Source organism: Cebidichthys violaceus, unplaced genomic scaffold (assembly GCF_023349555.1).
Source record: "Cebidichthys violaceus isolate CVI_PGR_0920_01 unplaced genomic scaffold, fCebVio1.0.p SCAF_104, whole genome shotgun sequence".
NCBI classification, from domain to species: domain Eukaryota; kingdom Metazoa; phylum Chordata; class Actinopteri; order Perciformes; family Stichaeidae; genus Cebidichthys; species Cebidichthys violaceus.
The window spans coordinates 122,705-140,794 of record NW_027176268.1 but is presented as its reverse complement, the minus strand read 5'-3'; the positions used below and the strand labels follow the sequence as shown (position 1 = coordinate 140,794).

The 18,090-nt window shown below is 45.6% G+C and overlaps 1 protein-coding gene across 1 annotated transcript; it reads left to right on the top strand.

Annotated features, from left to right (window-relative positions):
• The first annotated feature begins 200 nt into the window (after positions 1-200).
• On the top strand, positions 201-17,453 carry LOC137887965 (zinc finger protein 236-like). Its single transcript, XM_068731237.1, has 12 exons — positions 201-558; positions 1,643-2,615; positions 5,335-5,564; positions 7,493-8,119; positions 9,257-10,132; positions 10,265-11,073; positions 12,968-13,075; positions 14,243-14,322; positions 14,615-14,838; positions 15,108-15,169; positions 15,632-15,725; positions 15,825-17,453. The coding sequence occupies exons 1-12, from the start codon at positions 270-272 to the stop codon at positions 16,880-16,882; spliced, it is 5,430 nt and encodes a 1,809-aa protein (XP_068587338.1). The 5' UTR covers positions 201-269; the 3' UTR covers positions 16,883-17,453.
• Positions 17,454-18,090: the final 637 nt, after the last annotated feature.

Sequence of the window (18,090 nt, the reverse complement as noted above, 5' to 3'; positions counted from 1 at the left end):
GTTTATTAATTTAAAAGTATTAAATTATTTTAATATTTGATAGTAGGTATTTTCTTGTTAACAACTGAAAAAGTGGGATGGAGATGTATGATTCACGTTTATTAGAAGAGTTACGCCAGTTACGTCTACATCTGTCTACTACGTCACATCCGCCCAGTAATTTCACCGGAAGTAAACCAAAATAAAACAGCTGGGAAGGCGCTGTGCCTCACTGCAGAAGCCCCAGCTGTTTAATAAAGCTTGGGATTTGCTTCTAACCGTGTTTTTAAATGTCACTCGACAGGATGTCTTTCGCTTCCTCTCTTGCTACGCAGATGGCCGCCATCATGGATGTTTTAACGAAGGCTGCGGTCGCCGAAATAACGAAGCTGGTGGAGGACGGGAGTGTGGTCCTGCGCCTGGAGATGTGTCGTAAAGACGGTGAGATTCAGGAGCTCAAAAGAAGTTTGAAGCTGATGGAAATTGAACTCTGCAACGCTCAAGAAGAAGCAGCCACGAGCCGAGCTACGGGGGGCAAACAGGATCAAACAGCAGCCGGGAATCAGGTCCTCCGAGACGGTAAGTTAGCTTCCTCATCTGGTTCTGCACGAGGGAACCATCACAACCAAACATCATTCAAAAACTATGAAATTCAGAGTTTGCATTCGTTTAAACAACATTGTTTTTCATGTTAGAATATAACTTAAGATCCTTAACGATTGTTTATGGTCTACTGTTAAATTCGACTTAAAGGTGAATCCCTCATTTTCATACAATCTTATTTATTATTTATTTAAAGTACAAATTTCATCAACATTAGGCACTCGTGTTTTTCATTGTATCTGTAAATTGCCAAACTCAAAGTACTACATTTTGGATAATGACGTTAGATGACTAACTTAGATGGTTTGTGCAGCATCTGTTAGTAAAAAATTAAATAATTAAAAAGAAAAGAAATGTCCAAGATGACATCCTCAAATTGCTTGTTTTATCCAAGCAACAGAAATACATGCGGTTTACTATCACCTGAGAACAAAAATAAAACTGTTAATCAATCCAAATGAAGAGCGAATTAATTGATATTTTCATTATTGGTTGATACAGTGTCAGAATAACAGTGAAAATGACCATCACAATTAAAGCAGGGTGTCCAAAATGACTTAAATTGCTTGTTTTTATCTGAGAAAAAGTCCAAAACATAAACATAAAAGTTGTTCACTTATTGATTAATAATTAGTAGGTCTAGAATTCACTAAATATAAACTCACAAGCAAGTCTGACTGTGGAAAGTGTGTTGTAGTAAGTTGATGTAGTATACTGAGTTAATGAGGAGTTCAAGTGTTGTGTTCGGGAGAAGTAATTTCATGCAGGAATGGACATCTTCTATTAAAACAGGGTAAGTAAATAACCACGAGCTCTTATTGTCCTAAGGTCTAACGAACAAGCTTCATATCCAAATGTAGGGCAATTAATCTACCAGTCGAACATCAAACAATGTGGAAAACCTGCTGGAAATACAGCCGCAAGCCGCAATTACAGATTCCAGCCTTTTTATGTTCAGATGCAAGTAGTTCTAATTACCCACGCAATCATCCAGGTTGAGTGCTTTGATATGTTGTTAGTGTTTAACTTGCATATATATATATTTTTCTGTCAATTTCAGATAAAGAGGAAGATCAGAAAACATGTGCCGTGTATCTGGAGCCAAAGCCTGGACCCGGAACGGAGGAGAGCCACGACACGAGGCCAGCGGTGAAACACGAGCCCGCGGATGAACTCGCCGCCCAGGAAACGACAGACGCCTCGATGACGGCGGCCGTTTGCTTCGAGGCGGGAGAGCGAGATGACCCGATCTGGCCTCCTCCTGCCTGCAGCATGTTTGAGGAAAGCTCTGTTGCGATGCAGCCGCACATACAGATCCCCCCCCTTCAGGTTGAGCAATACGCTGCTCACAGAAACACAGAAAGATCCAGTAGCTCTTCGTCAGCGGCGGCGGAGGAGGACATCGCAGATGCTTCCTTTAGCGTGCCGATAAAAGTAGAGGTAGAGACTCGACCTACGTGCATGGGAAGCCCCGCTTCAGAGTCTGTTCCTGATGAACGGGTCAGACATGCTTCCCGCCCTGCAGGCAGTCAGGACCAGACCTTGCGGTCTGCTTTGCAACAGGCCGGGCCGTCGCTGCCTCACGCACAGCGGTCCGCAGCGAAGACGTTTGGACTAAACACAGAAAGTCACATCCTCGGTAGAAACAACCTGAGAGCAAAAAAGCTAACGAACGTTTGGAAAACAAATCAGAAACTGTTCATCTGCTCGGTGTGCAACAGGGGTTTCCCTCGCATGTGTCAGCTGGAGGAGCACAGGGCCTCCCACCAGCTCTTTAAACCTTTCCGGTGCCTCGAATGCGGGAAATCCTTCACGCAGAAGACGCGGCTGAAGACGCACCAAAGCGTGCACACGGGGGAGAGGCCGTTCAGCTGCAAGATCTGCGGCAAGATGTTTTCGAGGCAGGACAACTGCCTGAGACACGAGCGGTTCCACAGCGGGCTGAAGCCCTACAGCTGTGGACAGTGCGGCAAAAGCTTCACTGTGCTGGGAAACCTCAAAATCCATCAAGAGATCCACCTGCAAGGGAGATAGCGATCCTTCACTGGAGCCATAGTATGTCTAGCATGCATTTCAGGGGGCGAAGCAGGGAAGCAGCTTGTTATATTTATGAATTTCTCTAATCAGTGTTCTGCAATTGTTGGAAATCCGGAGTCATCATATCGACCCAACCATACCCCAAACACATGCTGGTGTTTGTAGCTCATAGGCCCGGTCCCAATGTCCCCCACGGACTATGAGGCGCGCTCCCGTGAGGGTTTAGTTCTGTCCCGCTGTCAGGTCATCCATCTCTCCGGCAGACATGTTGAGCCCTTTATGAACCCTCTCCGTGAGTCAGCTGACTTAGCCTAAGGGAATTACCCACAAATCATTGCAACGTGACGTTAAACACGGGGTAACCAGTGGACGCATGGAGACGTAAACAAAGAGGACGGCTCACCTGTGTTCAGCCTGTCTTATTACATGTACTCAGAGACATTAAGGGTTAAAGATGGAACGGAAAATAAACTTGAAATCAGAGGAAATTAATTTATTTATTCATCAAATATTTGATTTTGTCATCGAAGATGTTTTGACAAAAATCGAGTGAATAGATGATATGAAATCACCTCTCATCTTGTGAGGAAAGAGCCTGGAAGACGTTCAAATCCGAGTACAAAGTGTAAAATAAATAAACACAATTATACATCATATTTTTTGTCGTTTTCATGGTAACGTGATATGTTGCAGCAAAGTGCTGTCCCGTTCATATTTACACCATTTCAAGCCCTCAGTCTCTCACACTGACCAGGTGACGTCAGTGAGTCCCTGAGGCTTCAGGGTTTGAGGCTTCAGAGTTTGAGGCTTCAGGGGGGACGCCGGGCCAAAGTGTTCATTCCTGTCGTGTAACGGGCTTCTTGTGGCCGTTTTTTGAGGAAGGGCCTCAGATAGATTCACGGCTGTGAAGCAGTTTTCTATTGGAGATGAAGGAAGCGGTGCAGTCACTGACTTTATGAAGCGGGTTCTGCCATTAACGATCCAAATCAAATAAACTTTATTGTCAATATCATAAAATGTAGTGCCTCTGCTGCCAGTTGAATTGCTTCAGTCACCGCAGGCTGCCAGTACTTTATGTTTATGTTACATAATAATGATTCCAGTTAGTTCCAAGTGGTTTCAGAGAAAGAGAGCACATGTGTCGGATCAGTACTCAGGTAAAGGAATCTGTATCGGGAGAGGAAACGTTGGATTGCTGCACCACCTTTTGTTTCCATCTCGCTGTTCTCAGAGGCGTTTCGGTGCCTTGGACACGTTCTGGTGATCCTTTCCCTCGTTGGTTCTGTTGTGACGTTTCCTTTCGTTTTCATGATGACGGACCTTTCCAGATACAGACGAACCTAAAATGACCTGTCCCACAAGAGATGTTTATTCAACTTATCATGCGGCCCATGCAATCATTGGGGCGCACCAGTGGTTATTTAAATGGGTCATAGTTAAGGGAGTTTGGGTGTATGTGCCTATGCAATAAAATACTGTTTTAATATTTGCACTTAATTTAAATTTGTCTGTAGATTTCTCTTGACGTTAAAGTTTGTAAATGTTCCCAATTTAGTTTTTCCCATTTTATCTTAAAGATTTGTCTTTCATGTTTTCCCTGAATTATTTTCAAATACATAAATATATATAAATATTTAACATGTACTATAAATTGATCTATTTATTAACTATTGTTCTTTTTAATTTATTAGGTTTTTTTCGTTGTCTTTGTTTTTTGAATATGAACTTTCTATATTATGAATTAATGAATATGGTTAAATTAAGTAATCTTTTGTTGTGAGAAAAGGGGACTTAAAAATGCTTTTAAAAAATAAAAAAATAAAGTAAGTTAATGGTTGTCTAATCCCACTCATTGTGTCTTCTTTCAGACATGGTGTCTGAAACACGATACTGCTTGTTAAGGGAGGCAAAGAATTAAAGTCTCCTGAGGTAAACAAGATAACAAACTGTTTTGATGCTGTTTTTAAATGCACACAGCCACCATTTACATTAGAAGTACTGCACTACATTTATCTGACAGCTTGAGTTACTTTACAAATTATTAACTATTTGATGCCACGTTTTTTTTTTTTTACTCCACAAATTGTGTTCTTATCCTTTTCAACTTTTTTTATTTTAATTTTATTCATTTATTTGACAGGGACGATACATATGGGCATTGTTACATTTAAATAAAATGCAATAAATGTATATAGGACATCTAGTCGTATCTAATTTACAGTCCCTGGTTTGGCTTTTAAGGGATATATATATATATATATATATAATTAAAATATAATATAATTATCCCTTAAACATCCTATAGTCCTATAAGTCTATAGTCCATCCTTAAGTCCTATAAACATATAATAATATTACTGCTGCTTGGATTATTTCCAGTGTGTACACAACTGGACTAACCTGTTTAATCAGAAGGGTCTTGACAATATGCGTTGCGCCTTTCCGCCTGTCTTTACGGTATTTATGTCATCACTTCCGTAAAACGAGAACTTGTGTTTATTCTTTGTACCAATTAGCTGCTGCTAGCGGAAAAGCGGTACACACTAAAGCCAACACCAAGCTACGGAAATAGCCTCAGTTTGGACGCGTCCAGCGGCTTCAGCCGTGGCTCGTTCCGGTTAGACAGGCGAGGAAGTTACGGACACTTTTCTCTCGCTGTGGAGTTCAGGGCTTCCCTCCACCACGTTGGTGTTGTTGTTGTTTTTGTTAAAAAACTATGCTGAGCAGCGTTGCTCTGCGGGCTCAGATAGCCTCCATAATCGATGCCTTGTCCAACGCAGCCGTGGCAGAAATCGCCAAAGTTATGGAGGACGGCATGGTGGTGTTGCGGCTGGAAATGTGTCAGCGAGAAAACGAGATCCAGAAGCTGAAGAGCAACATCGAGGTTCTGCACAGCGAGCTGAGGTCGCTGCAGGAGAGCGTGACCCTGCGACCCGACAACCACGGTGAGATGGAGCTGACACAGACAGACCCAGAGCGCCCTTCATCTTACCGTGATAACCAGGGTTACACGTCTTACTGCACACCTTAGTGTCACACTGATGTAGGAGTTTATTAAAGATAGAAATGCTCAAATCTCTGCTGTCTACACCCACCTGACCACGGTCTGTCTGCAGGGGCTTCACTTAATAAGTACCGTGTGGAGCAGGACACTGACATAACGTCACATTATGAACACTGAATGCCAGCAGTATTGTATCAACTTTTTTTTTAAACGTCTGGCTGCCACGTGACAGCTCCAAAGATGCCGTCAAACACAATCAAAAGCAGTGATTTGATGTAAACTAAAAGAAAAATGAGTGATGCATCCACGTCACATGTATATGATGCAGACACAGCCTATCTTTGTATCTTTGCATGAGCAGTTTAATTGCCTGATAGTTCAAATGACTTCAAGAGACACACACACACACACACACACACACACACACACACACACACACACACACACACACACACACATATTTTGCAATAACAATGTATAAATAATAACATGAAAGGTGTCTGTCGTAGTGATGAATTTACAGAGTTATCACCCAAATTTGCAACTCGGCTCAACTTCTAGTGAGTTTCAAATAATTCTTTAGCTGGTTGTCTCTTAAATTTACTGTTTTTGTTCACTCTTTACACTCTCATGATGACGTTTTCAGTGAAAAAGCTCTTTTAATTCCACTGTACACTGCCCTCACAGCACCTGACAGACTGTTAGCTGGTGAACAAGAGACAGATATTTCCCTCTGGAGTTGGTGGAGACTAAACACAGAGCTAAAAGAGGGTTAATATTGGGCTTGTGTTTGCCAGGTGGGCAACAAAGCACACTCTTAAAATGAAAGATAATGTTTCTCTGTAACTGCTGGATGAATAAATACGCTAGCATGTTCGTTATATCAGCTTTAAATACGATGATATGTCAATGTCACTACGTCATAAGTGCTGAAAAAGCTAACTGCGTTTAACTGAGAGGGAACTGGAGAGTGGGAGCTATGCTTCCCTAATGATGGGGTACTGGGAACTTAGGACACTGAATTTAGGACCCTGGGAACTCAGGACAATGGGAACTTAGGGACCTGGGAACTTAGGACACTGGAAACTTAGGGCCCTGGGAACTTAGGGCCCTGGGAACTTAGGACAATGGGAACTTAGGGCCCTGGAAACTTAGGGCCCTGGGAACTTAGGGCCCTGGGAACTTAGGACAATGGGAACTCAGGACAATGGGAAATCAGGACAATGGGAATTTAGGACCCTGGGAACTCAGGACAATGGGAAATCAGGACAATGGGAATTTAGGACCCTGGGAACTCAGGACAATGGGAAATCAGGACAATGGGAAATCAGGACAATGGGAATTTAGGACCCTGGGAACTGAGGACAATGGGAACTTAGGGACCTGAGAACTCAGGACAATGGGGAATTTAGGACCCTGGGAACTCAGGACAATGGTAACTTAGGGAACTGGGAACTTAGGACACTGGGAACTTAGGACAATGGGAAATCAGGACAATGGGAATTTAGGACCCTGGGAACTCAGGACAATGGGAACTTAGAGACTTGGGAACTTAGAGACCTGGGAACTTAGGAACCTGGGAACTTAGGGACCTGGGAACTTAGGACACTGGGAACTTAGGGCCCTGGGAACTTAGGACAATGGGAACTCAGGACAATGGGAATTTAGGACCCTGGGAACTCAGGATCCTGGGAACTTAGGACCCTGGGAACTCAGGACACTGGAAACTTAGGACACTGGGAACTTAGGATACTGGGAACATGCATACGCTCCCTTGGTCATTACCATTATTTTTTTCCTACTTCATCTATCAATTTCAAGACATAAAACATGTTTATGTTATTCAACTTTCTCATTGCCTCTCCACAGACAGTCAGAGAGTCGTTGGTGATGAGAAGACCTTGTTTGAAAGTCGGCCCGCTGATAAGAACCATAACCATGCGGACCACAACGGCCTGTCCATACCTGAGGTGCAGGTGAAATGTGAACCTGTGGAAGAAGGAAGTGAAGAGAGCAGAGGACGACCTGCCCTGCTGGGAGAAGAAGCGTCCTTGTATCAAAGGGACAGCAGCGCACAGTGGAGGCTGACGACGCAAACTCCGACAGGACGCAACAACTCTGATTATTTAAATTTAGGGCACAACTCCCTGTCGTGCCTCCCTGAACCTTCTCTGGACACGGCACTGGCTGCGCCCTGCGGCAGCTCCGGTGGGTTTCAGCCGAGCCCGTTCAGCCGCGGGCTGCTGGGTTACGGTCAGTATCGCAGCCCGTACAACGCGGTGCGGAGGAGGACGGCGGCGGCAGTGGCGGCGAAGAGGTTGATGTTTAAGAAAGGCTTCGTCTGTTCGTACTGCGGTAAATGCTTTGAGCGTGCCGGGCACTTGGAGAGGCATAAAAGGATTCACACCGGTGAGAAACCGTATCGCTGCGAGATATGTGGGAGGCTGTTCAATCAGAAATGCAGCCTAAAGGAGCACATGAAGATTCATGGAAGATGTAAGTCAAAAGTACCTCGTTGTCTAAGCAAATGATGTCCTTCCTTTAGTCAACAACTGCTTTTAGAGTTGCCTTTGGGCAAAACATTTTGTCCTCTGAAGCTCACTTTCAGGAAAGAGTGAAAGACTTTTTAGAGCCAGTTAGATTAGATCTACATGCTGAGCAGCGTGTTGTCCCAGAAGAGTCTGCTCAGGCAATATTCTCTTGATAAATGTCTGAAAATGAAGACATTCTTTCTAGTATTTTCCTGCTCAGGGAGGTCGGGACCTTCAGCTGTGGAGCTGATGTGGAGCTGATGTGGATTTCTGTGTCTACGGTCTCTTCAGCAGGGCAGGGTTAGGGAGACTCACATGGTCCTTGGGGATCAAACCTAGACGCCTGTGATCACCGGCTCTCTGCCAGCATACAGTTTTAATATTTATAAATGATTTGATTCTCATAAAGTTCATAAAGTACGAACACTTCCCCGGGACCTTTTTAATAATGTTTAAAATCTCATCGCTTGGTGTAATTCTTTGTGTTATTTGTGTCCCCTGTTTGGGATTCTTGGATCATTTCACAGTTGGAAGTCTCCGACTGTGACATTCCTCTGTGTCACAGCAAGCAGAGAAAAACTGTGTGGTTTAGGTGACATGAGAGTAAAGGGGGGCGGGGGGCTTAAAAAGTGCCCCGTTGACAGCTGTGTTCGCCTGGCTGGCTCACAAGAAGGCCGGCCTTTTATATCCTCTCTGCTGCCCTGAGCACAGACTCGCAGGGTATTCATTACTGGGGTCACGTCTCACTTCGTGTTGACAGAACGTACTGTGAATCCTTTTTTTAGGTGGCAGCTTCACCTGTAAGCATCCGTCTGTGGTGTCAAATCCAAAATACCTTCACACGTTTCCTCTCACATGGTTTGGTGTCGGGTTTTTATTATTTTTTGTTGGTGCAGCACGGCTCGCTGCTTTTCTCTGTTTTGCGTTAAAGGAAACTTTAAGAGCCCACGATAGAATGTAGCGACGCTACGTTTTACAAACAGAATGTTTCATTTTGATAGCAAGCTTTTTGCATGACCGACGCATATTGCCACACCATTTGTTAAAAAGTGAGACGTGTTTGGTAAAAGTACATGTGGTGTCTTTTTTTCTACCGAAACAGGTATTCAGCCCAAACCCCTTGAGATGGAACAGAAGCACGTCCTTCAGCCCAAACCCCTTGAGATGGAACAGAAGCACGTCCTTCAGCCCAAACCCCTTGAGATGGAACAGAAGCACATCCTTCAGCCCAAACCCCTTGAGATGGAACAGAAGCACGTCCCCGAGGTGAACCCGCGTCCCGATGCTCGTCGCCCTGAGGAGGAGAGCCAGGTGAAGGCTGTGGACGCTCTACCTCAGAACGAGGACGTCCTCTCAGCACCCGTACACGTGAAGTGCGAGCCTGCGGAGGAGAACATAGCACCGCCGCTGTTTCTCGGAGGAGACGAGCAGACAAGGGAAGGAGACGACGACCTGAGTGAGAACTTGGCGGCGTTCGCGAGGGACAGCCACCAGTGGATGTCCAGGCTGCAAGCTCAAAGCAACGCGGAGCTCGGCGGTGCGGAGTATCTCGGCGGCTCGGCTCAGAGCGCGGCGTCCTTCCCGGGGATGGCTCCGTTACTTCCGCCAGCGGTCGAAGCTTCTTGCAGCACGTTCTCCTTTCCGGGGAAACCGTACGGGGAGCTCAACAACGGCATGGTCTCCCACGCGCCTTATGGCTCCTCGGACACGCTGGCGATGCCGAGCGAGGCGGGTCTGCACGGTGCGGCGGGAGCCTCGCTGGATCACCTCCGGCAGAGAGGGAGCAGGTCTTTCCAGGTGATCAAACCCAAGAAGTGCTTCGTCTGCTCGTACTGCGGGAAGGTGTTCGAGCGCGTCGGCCACCTCGAGAGACATTTACGCATTCACACCGGGGAGAAGCCGTACGGTTGCCATATCTGCGGGAGGTGCTTCAATCAGAAGAGTAGCCTCAAGAGCCACATGAAGACGCACAGGAATGGTAAGAGAGGAACTGTGTCCTTCCCAGATAAGTGGATAGAAACACTTCCTAGATGTCTTGAAGTAGAGCTCTTTAGGGGAAGAGTTCATCTATTTTTATCGCCTGCTTTTATTTTGTTTTTCCCCCGAACAGGAGAGACCACAGACGTGCTGGAGGCACATCACCCGATGTTTGCGATGCCCGAAAATCCATCGCCGACGAACCCGGCGGAACCCAAGACCGGACTGGCGGCTTTAGAGGAACAGTTACTGGGCAGCGCGTACGGCGAGGCGGCTGGCGAGCAAACGGTGATGGTGAAGCTGGAGCCAAACGGGGAGGACTTTCAGACCCTGAGTCAGGCAGGGGCCGAGAACGGCACGAACCAAAGTCAGCTGTGGACACCCGGGGTAGAGAAGAGCGGCGACGGCGAACCGACCATCTGCGTAATGTTACACGACGTCAAGTACCGCCTCGGTCCTGCCAATGAGCATCCGGGATACACGTCCCCGATGAGAGACATGTCTTTTCTGAACGACAAAGAAGAGGAAGAGATGATGCGCGGTGATCCGTATTCAGCGATGGGTGCGCATTCGAGACGCCCCGACGCGACTCTCGAGCTGCAGGATCAGCTGTCTGTGAACGAGTACGCAGCCGTTAGTGACGGCACTCACGGGGGGGGAGGAGGGGGAGGAGGAGGAGGAGGAGGAGGAGGAGGAGGAGGAGGAGGAGGAGGGTTCCACTTTAATATGGCCGCCTCAGGCAACCATGCGGAGAACTGCGGCGCCGAGGACGCCGCCGGGCAAAATTGCTTCATATGCTCGACTTGCGGTCAAAGCTTCGATAGCTTCAGTTCATTTCAGAGGCACCAGTGTAAAGACGTCACGGAGCAATCCTTCAGCTGCGAGATGTGCGGGAAGGTTTTTAATCAGATGAGCGTCCTGAAGTTGCACCTTAAGCTGCATGTAGAGTAAATCATCTCGCAATTTACACAACATGGACAAAATACTTCCAAGAGATGAAACGAGAACAAAACATTAGTTTTCTGTACGCAGTAACGATTAAGTACAATCTGTTTGTCACATTTCCAGTACATAAATGTACTTTGCACAAGATGTTATTTTGACCTCCTCCTCCTCCATCATCTCTCCTTGCATACAAAACAACGTCCAGTGTTTCAAGTGGCATCTGAAGCGGTCACCTTTTTCGAAGTTATTGTAGTCATTTGTTTTTAACGGTCCGAAAACATTAAGTAAATGTTGATCACTGCACTGACCGGAGTGCAGCTAAAAGACATTATGGTCTCTGCTAAAAGTATGATATTACCATCACTTTCTCAGTCCAACCTCACCCTCATACAGAATCACATGCTTCACGTCTCGTCAGTGACGTTTCATCTGAAACGTGTCCTTTAATGAAGAAGTAATGAGAAATATGTTTGCACTGGTACTGAAGTTCCTGATTGGAGACGTGCGTTTTCACGTGTCGGCGTTTTGTTTGTTCATTATTGAGAGGTAGGGTTTGATGATAATGTAGTTTTTGGCTAAAAAAATGATAATATTTGGTTGAATTAGAACAAATGACAGCTAGAGCTCTAGCTCTGCTTTATTCTCTGTTCAGATGTTTTACTGCCAAATGAGAAAAATGTGAACTCAATCAGTTCCATCAAGCTTTGATAAGACCGTCTATTGTTGTTTTTTTTTGTACTAAGATACACTTTTGTGTTTATACAATCAGAAAATATGGAATAATGCCTAGCTTTTCTTTTGACGGTACTACTTTTTCTCTCGATGGAGATGTGTACTGTTGACAGTAGTGTCTTCGTTTTACGTTGAACCAAACAGACCCCCCCCCCCCCCCCCCACAACAATGTACCGTATACCTCACATTACTATGGCCTTCAAAGCTGCATGTAAATATGTTTTGATAATGTTTGATCAATATTCAGTTGGTTTAGTCATTAGTAATGTTGGGCCAGGACGTCAAACACACCGGGTAATGTTTTTTTTTTTTTTTTTTTATTGCTGTAATAATTTAATGCTAAATCATATGAAGCTAAACTACAGAATAATGAAATACCTCAGAAACACGCAGGGTCTCCATCGAGTGTTTGGAAAAGCAATTTGAAGCTTCTCTTTTCGTTTTTCCCTTTTTGACTGATATATTTATTTTGGGGGAGATATTTCTTACATTACGCCCGAGGTTCACGACATTATCGACCAGATGGAGCAAAAATACAAAATAGGCAGCCGGTGTGGAGCATTAAGCGCACGGAACGCTGTGATATAAAAAGCCATTTAACTGGCTGAGTAAATTGTTGGCATTTGTCAGGAGCAGGCGTCCGGACCTGAAGAGGCCGTTTAAATAGTTTGACATCACTTACACTCCAGCTGAGCCCACACACAGAGGGAGACGAGCGCCTACTGTGCACTCTGCAGTGTTATGCTTTCCTTTTTTTTTTGATTTAACGAGTTCTCACTGATCAATAATTGTCGATCTGACTGTAGCGTGATTCACGGCTATCGCAAATGTTTATCGCATTTTACAGGATGTTGGATTACGTTTGAAAAGACGGTTATATCGAGAGAATCTGCTCTTCTTTGTTTAGCTTTTTCGTATTTTTCAAATAAATTCAAAACTAAGTTAAATGAATTGTGAAGTCTGGCACTCTGGTTTCATGTCTTCCGTCCGTCACAGCTCACCGTGACCTCTTGTCCGTCACGTTCTTGTGAACGCTTTGAGCGAATTTTCTTTAACTTTGCCACAATCATCCACTTGGACTCGAGGATGAAGTGATTAGGATTTGGTGGTCAAAGATCACTGTGACCTCCTCTCCATCCTGTTGTCATGGTACCTCAGGAAAGCGTTGAGTGGATTTCTTCAAATTTGGCAGAAATGCCGAATTTTGACCAGAGAGTTCAGAAAGGAGCCGGCCCACTGAGAGTCAACTTCCTGTCTCTGTGTCACGTGAGTTTTACCTCTGTCCTGCCCCTTTAAGAGACTGAACGTCCTGTATCTATTAACTTCAATGGAACGTGAACACAGATCATGACTGATTCTTTTGCCTCATAGTCACCAAAGTAAACATTGGGCCCTTTTTTTCCACAAGCCACATATCCTTCAAACATCCTGACACTGAAATCACATGTTTCAGACGGACAAATGAGGAGGAAATAAACTTTGTTTAAGACCTTTCTCCTTCTCAAATACCTAATGATAGCAAATTAAATGTAAATTGTGTAAATTCAACCCAAGCTGCTTTCATACAACAACGCTTCCAAATGAGGTGGGGGTGGATGGGGGGGTGTAAATCATTTCAAGCCATTGGAATGAACTTTAAATGGAACATCTTCTTTATGGAACATCTTTACTTGACCTCGAGGATAAACTCATTCAACTTTCCTATTCAAAGTTCACTGGGAACTCACGGAACAGGTTTTTTGGCCGCGACTCAAGATTTCATATGCCAGTTACAACAATGTCATAACAACCATGTCATAACATTCTAAATGATGACGCGTTGACATTTTGTACATTCGTGGGTGTAACCTCAAGCTTCACTGGCTCACAAAGGCAAACGACTGCGAGTCAGTAATCCTAGTTTTGATATTGAAAAGTGTAAATAATTGATGTTTGCTTAATCTTTCTTGCACCACTTGCTCTTTGCAGCACCCTTTAGTTACGTCTCTCACAGTACCTCCTTTCCTTCCAGGGCCTCCACATTCATGGAAACGGTGTCAAAATGTTATCTAACGATGAACAGAAGAGGAACCAATACGGATCCTCAACGGACCCCTTGGAACAAGTTTCTAGGGTCACAAATCACAGATTGGGCCTTTAGGATCGAGTTGTCTTCAACCATTAAGCTCTAACTGGTTCTTAGGTGACTGTTTTAGCTTAAAGTTTGTATTTTAAAGGTTATCATAGGCTACTTGTTCTGCAGACGGGGTTACAGTGTAGCTTTTCATTTTTAAAAGAGGACTGGCGGAGGTCAGCTTTTATAGGATAAAGCCTACAAATACATCTGTCAGTACGGAAATATAAAGGGGGGAAAACACAGGAAATGTAAGCCTTCTTGCTCGTGTGGCTTCGTATTTAGACATAAACAAGACCCTCGTGTTTGTGTTTTGAGAGATGGCCGAGCTGATTGACACAAGACATCAAGCCGGCCTGTCTCTTTTAAGGCCGTACAGTTGTCTGACCGACCAGCTGAGGTAAGTCACTTTTAAGTTTCACCTGAGACACCTTTCGAGGAATGGCAAACAAAAGGTGAAAGACGTCACACGTTCCTCCCTCTTCCTTGTTGGTTGTCATTTTTTCCCTGCGTGTCTACTGGTGTATTTACGGTAAAGCCCCTCCGCCGTCACACGGAAGCAGAACGGTTCCAGCTAGCTAGAGACAGAGAGGATGTGAACGGTTCTAGTCCGCCCGTTGTTTTCGCATTTTTTTTTTAATCAAAAACCGTCGCGTGGAGGGATTTACGTCTTCGTTCTACGTCCTCGCATAATTCGCACGAGTCGACATGGCGACGTGCGTTCCCTTTCAAACCCAGTTATCCTCAATCATGGAGGTTTTGGTGAAGGCAGCGGTGGCAGAGATATCCAAACTAGTCGATGACAAATATGCGTTTTTGCATCTGGAAATCTCTCGAAAGCAAAGCGAGAACGACACCCTGGAAAGGAAATTACTGATGATGGAGAACAAAACTGCTCAGCTGCAGCGCGGGTTTGGTAAGATGTTTAAATGTTGTGATGTATGTTAATTAACGACGCGAGTTAACTATTAACGTCATGCATCTATTGATGTATAAGTATCCGGATCGTCCTGTGAAACGGCAGGACAATGAGTAAAAGCCAGCACTTTAGGAATGCTCTTCATTATTCCATAAATTCATCTTATGTTAATGAATTTTTTTAATGTATTTACTCTTTTAAAATTGTATTTAATTTGACTTTAACTGGCTTTTTATAAATGTATGTTTGTCCTTTTCCTGCTCTAGAGAACTACATGGACCGAGGAGCTGATGTGGGGAGCTGTCCGCATCCTCCTGGAGATGTTAAGGTCCGTGTCATTTTCATAACCCATGAACTGTAAATCATGCTTACAGTATATTACTCTGTAGCATAGATGCACCTGAGCCAAGGCTGGATCACCAATCTGGAAAGGTGGGCTACCGCCTCAGAGCTCCAAACCACAAATTGTTTCTTAGAAATCCATGAACACAAAGCTCAGAAGGGAGCGTTTTTGTTTTTGCCCCGGGCCCCGCCAAGAAGTGTTTGAACATGCTTATATATTTAATTGATGCTGCTCCCAGCATGACTTTCATAACCGCATGAAGTGACTGTGCTCTCAAGTGTGCGGGGCCGTTACCGGGGCCCCGCCGCTAGGACGTCCATGTAGGACGTCCTACATGGACATCTAGGACATGTTCAGGGTCTGAAAAGTGTCTCCTCGATACTATAAATACACAAATGTTTGCTCACGTGCTCGTCGAAGAGTTGAATCCGTCTTCTTTTTTTCTAGTTCCCTGATATAGACGGCGCAACGGTTTCCTTCACAATTAAAGAGGAAAGTCCAGATGAGATGCTGTGGATCAGTGATTCTGCTGGACCGATCGGTGAGTTAAAGAACTGGATTTTAATCAAGACTTAAATCCCCCCAAAACGCTTAGATGAACTGCACGGTCCAGTGTTGAGCTAACACCTGTCACTCGTAGGTTCTGCTGTTCAATACCGCCATCCAGCCAACCCGGCTAACGCTCCGGGGAGCCGGCATCTTGAAGAGGACCATCAGTTAAACCGCACGGAGGCCGCCGCGAGAAAAGCGTCGGAGTTCGGTGACTTGTATAACTCTGGTCAGCATGCGGGAGACACCGGCGGCCTTCAGTTCACCGTCAAGACGGAGAAGGAGGAGGACCGGTCGGTATTCAGTCAGGATGGGTGCCAGCACGGCGCAGGGAAGCAGGCTCAACTCGCCGCTGACTTTTCCATGGAGGAAAGAGAGAACCAGCTCTGGTCGTCCATAATCGAAGGTAACGACATTGATGCCGGTTTCCCTGACTTTTCTAGCGTGGTGGAGGAGTATTCCAGCACATTTCCGGACCATTCCGATGTTCACGTGGTGTCCAACGCTACCAAGTCTGCCGGCGTCCAGCAGCTGTCCTCTCAGAGGCCGTGCAACGGGATCTACAACAGCGACGTTCCGCAGTCGTCCAGCTTTCAACCCAGACCTCAGGGTAGCCAGTCGCAGCAAGACCGGCCGAAGAAGCAGGTTTACTCGCAGAGAAACGCCTCGCATGTCGCACACCCGAGGCAGCCGGACGAGAACACCGAGAGGGAGACGGCAGCAGCCGGAGACCGACCGGCCGTCGGTCACTCGCACACCGCTTTCACGACGGGCGGCTTCCACCCCCACAAACCTCCCTCTGGCGCGGCGCGGGGCTACGCCTGCTCGCTCTGCGGCAAGGCCTTCAGCCGCCTGCACCAGTTCAAGCTGCACCAGCAGAGCCACAAGAGAAAGCGGGCGTACTGGTGCACGGTGTGCGGGAAGAGCTTCCAGTGTTCGTCCCACCTCAGCATACACCACCGGACGCACACGGGCGAGAAGCCGTACGGCTGCGGACAGTGCGGGAAGAGGTTCACGCAGCAGAGCAGCCTGAGGGTCCACCAGCGGACGCACAGCGGCGAGCGGCCCTACAGCTGCTCGCTGTGCGGGAAAACCTTCATCCTGATGCACCATTTGAAACGGCACAGAATCATCCACACGTACAGCTGAGGTGGAGGCGGAGGCGGGGACGCTGCTCAAAACCAAACTGAAAGCACGGGTGGGATGTTTAACCTCTGTGTTATTTCTCACAGACTTTGTATATTCATGCATATTCCACTATGCAAAAATCCATCTGGATGGATTTTAAGATGCTTGCTTCATTTTTAAATACTTATAATTATTAAAATGTTCAAACTGAATTGCACCCCCCCAAAAACAGAATTCACACCGTCAAAGCTAGAAATCCCCCCCCCAAAAAAAAAACAAGATCGGAAATGTCTTTTGAAAGAAGTACCCTGCGTATTTCCTCTCAGAGTTACCTGCGTACTGATCTTCAGCTTGTTTTAGCTCCTCGTGTTGAACATCTGCCTTACTCGAAGCACAAGACGCTCACCATCCACATCCACTCTCCCCTTCAGCGGTCACCAGTGAAGCAGCGCTCATGGTTTATGTTTTCATGTCAACATTGGTTAAAAACCTGCGTGACTATTGTTCCACGTTGAAGTTTTCCATAAAACACATCCCCGAAATCCTTTTTTGCCATTTTATTATGATTTATATTAAAGGATCGTTTAAATCAGCAGCTGGATTTTTTTTTTTTTATTATTCTTGCGTTGATGAGGTTATTATTTGTTGTGGAAGTTTATCATATTGTTCTTTTTTTTTTTTAGTTATAACTATATATGCAGACCACCCAGACTCATATTTGAGGAAGTATGGTATTGGAAGAGAGAGTGAGATAGAGAAGTTATGTAAAATAATCTGTCTCCCACACAATCCGAGTTGTTACAAGAGGTGTGTCTGCATGAGTCATCGGCCCAGGAATGGAGAAGGACATGTCTGACTGGCTGGATAGACAGACTGAACTCATTGACTTCAGTCCCACAGAGGATATCCTGGTAAACTGTCCAGTAAGAAAGAGTCACTCAACTTATGTTTGATAACACACACACACACACACACACACACACACACGCACACACGCACACACCATGGTTTCAAATGTGGCCATGGCTGAGCTGTCCGAGGTGTCCTCCTCTCTGTGGTCTGAGCACAAATATGACGTAGGACCGGTGGGGGGTGTGACACCTCTGGTGGTTCACCCACGCAATCTGATTTCTGTCCATGCCTGAAGCAATATCCACTCAAACAAGAGGCTACTGGTGGCATTACACCCCGTTTTTGAGTCCTTATTGAAAGCTGGTGTAATATGTCAA

Excerpts from the sequence above, each read along its gene's own strand:
- LOC137887965 (XM_068731237.1), top strand. The coding sequence starts at position 270 with ATGTCACTCGACAGGATGTCTTTCGCTTCCTCTCTTGCTACGCAGATG. Across the intron at positions 559-1,642 it reads GAATCAGGTCCTCCGAGACG|ATAAAGAGGAAGATCAGAAA; the intron begins GTAAGTTAGCTT and ends TGTCAATTTCAG. Across the intron at positions 5,565-7,492 it reads CCTGCGACCCGACAACCACG|ACAGTCAGAGAGTCGTTGGT; the intron begins GTGAGATGGAGC and ends GCCTCTCCACAG.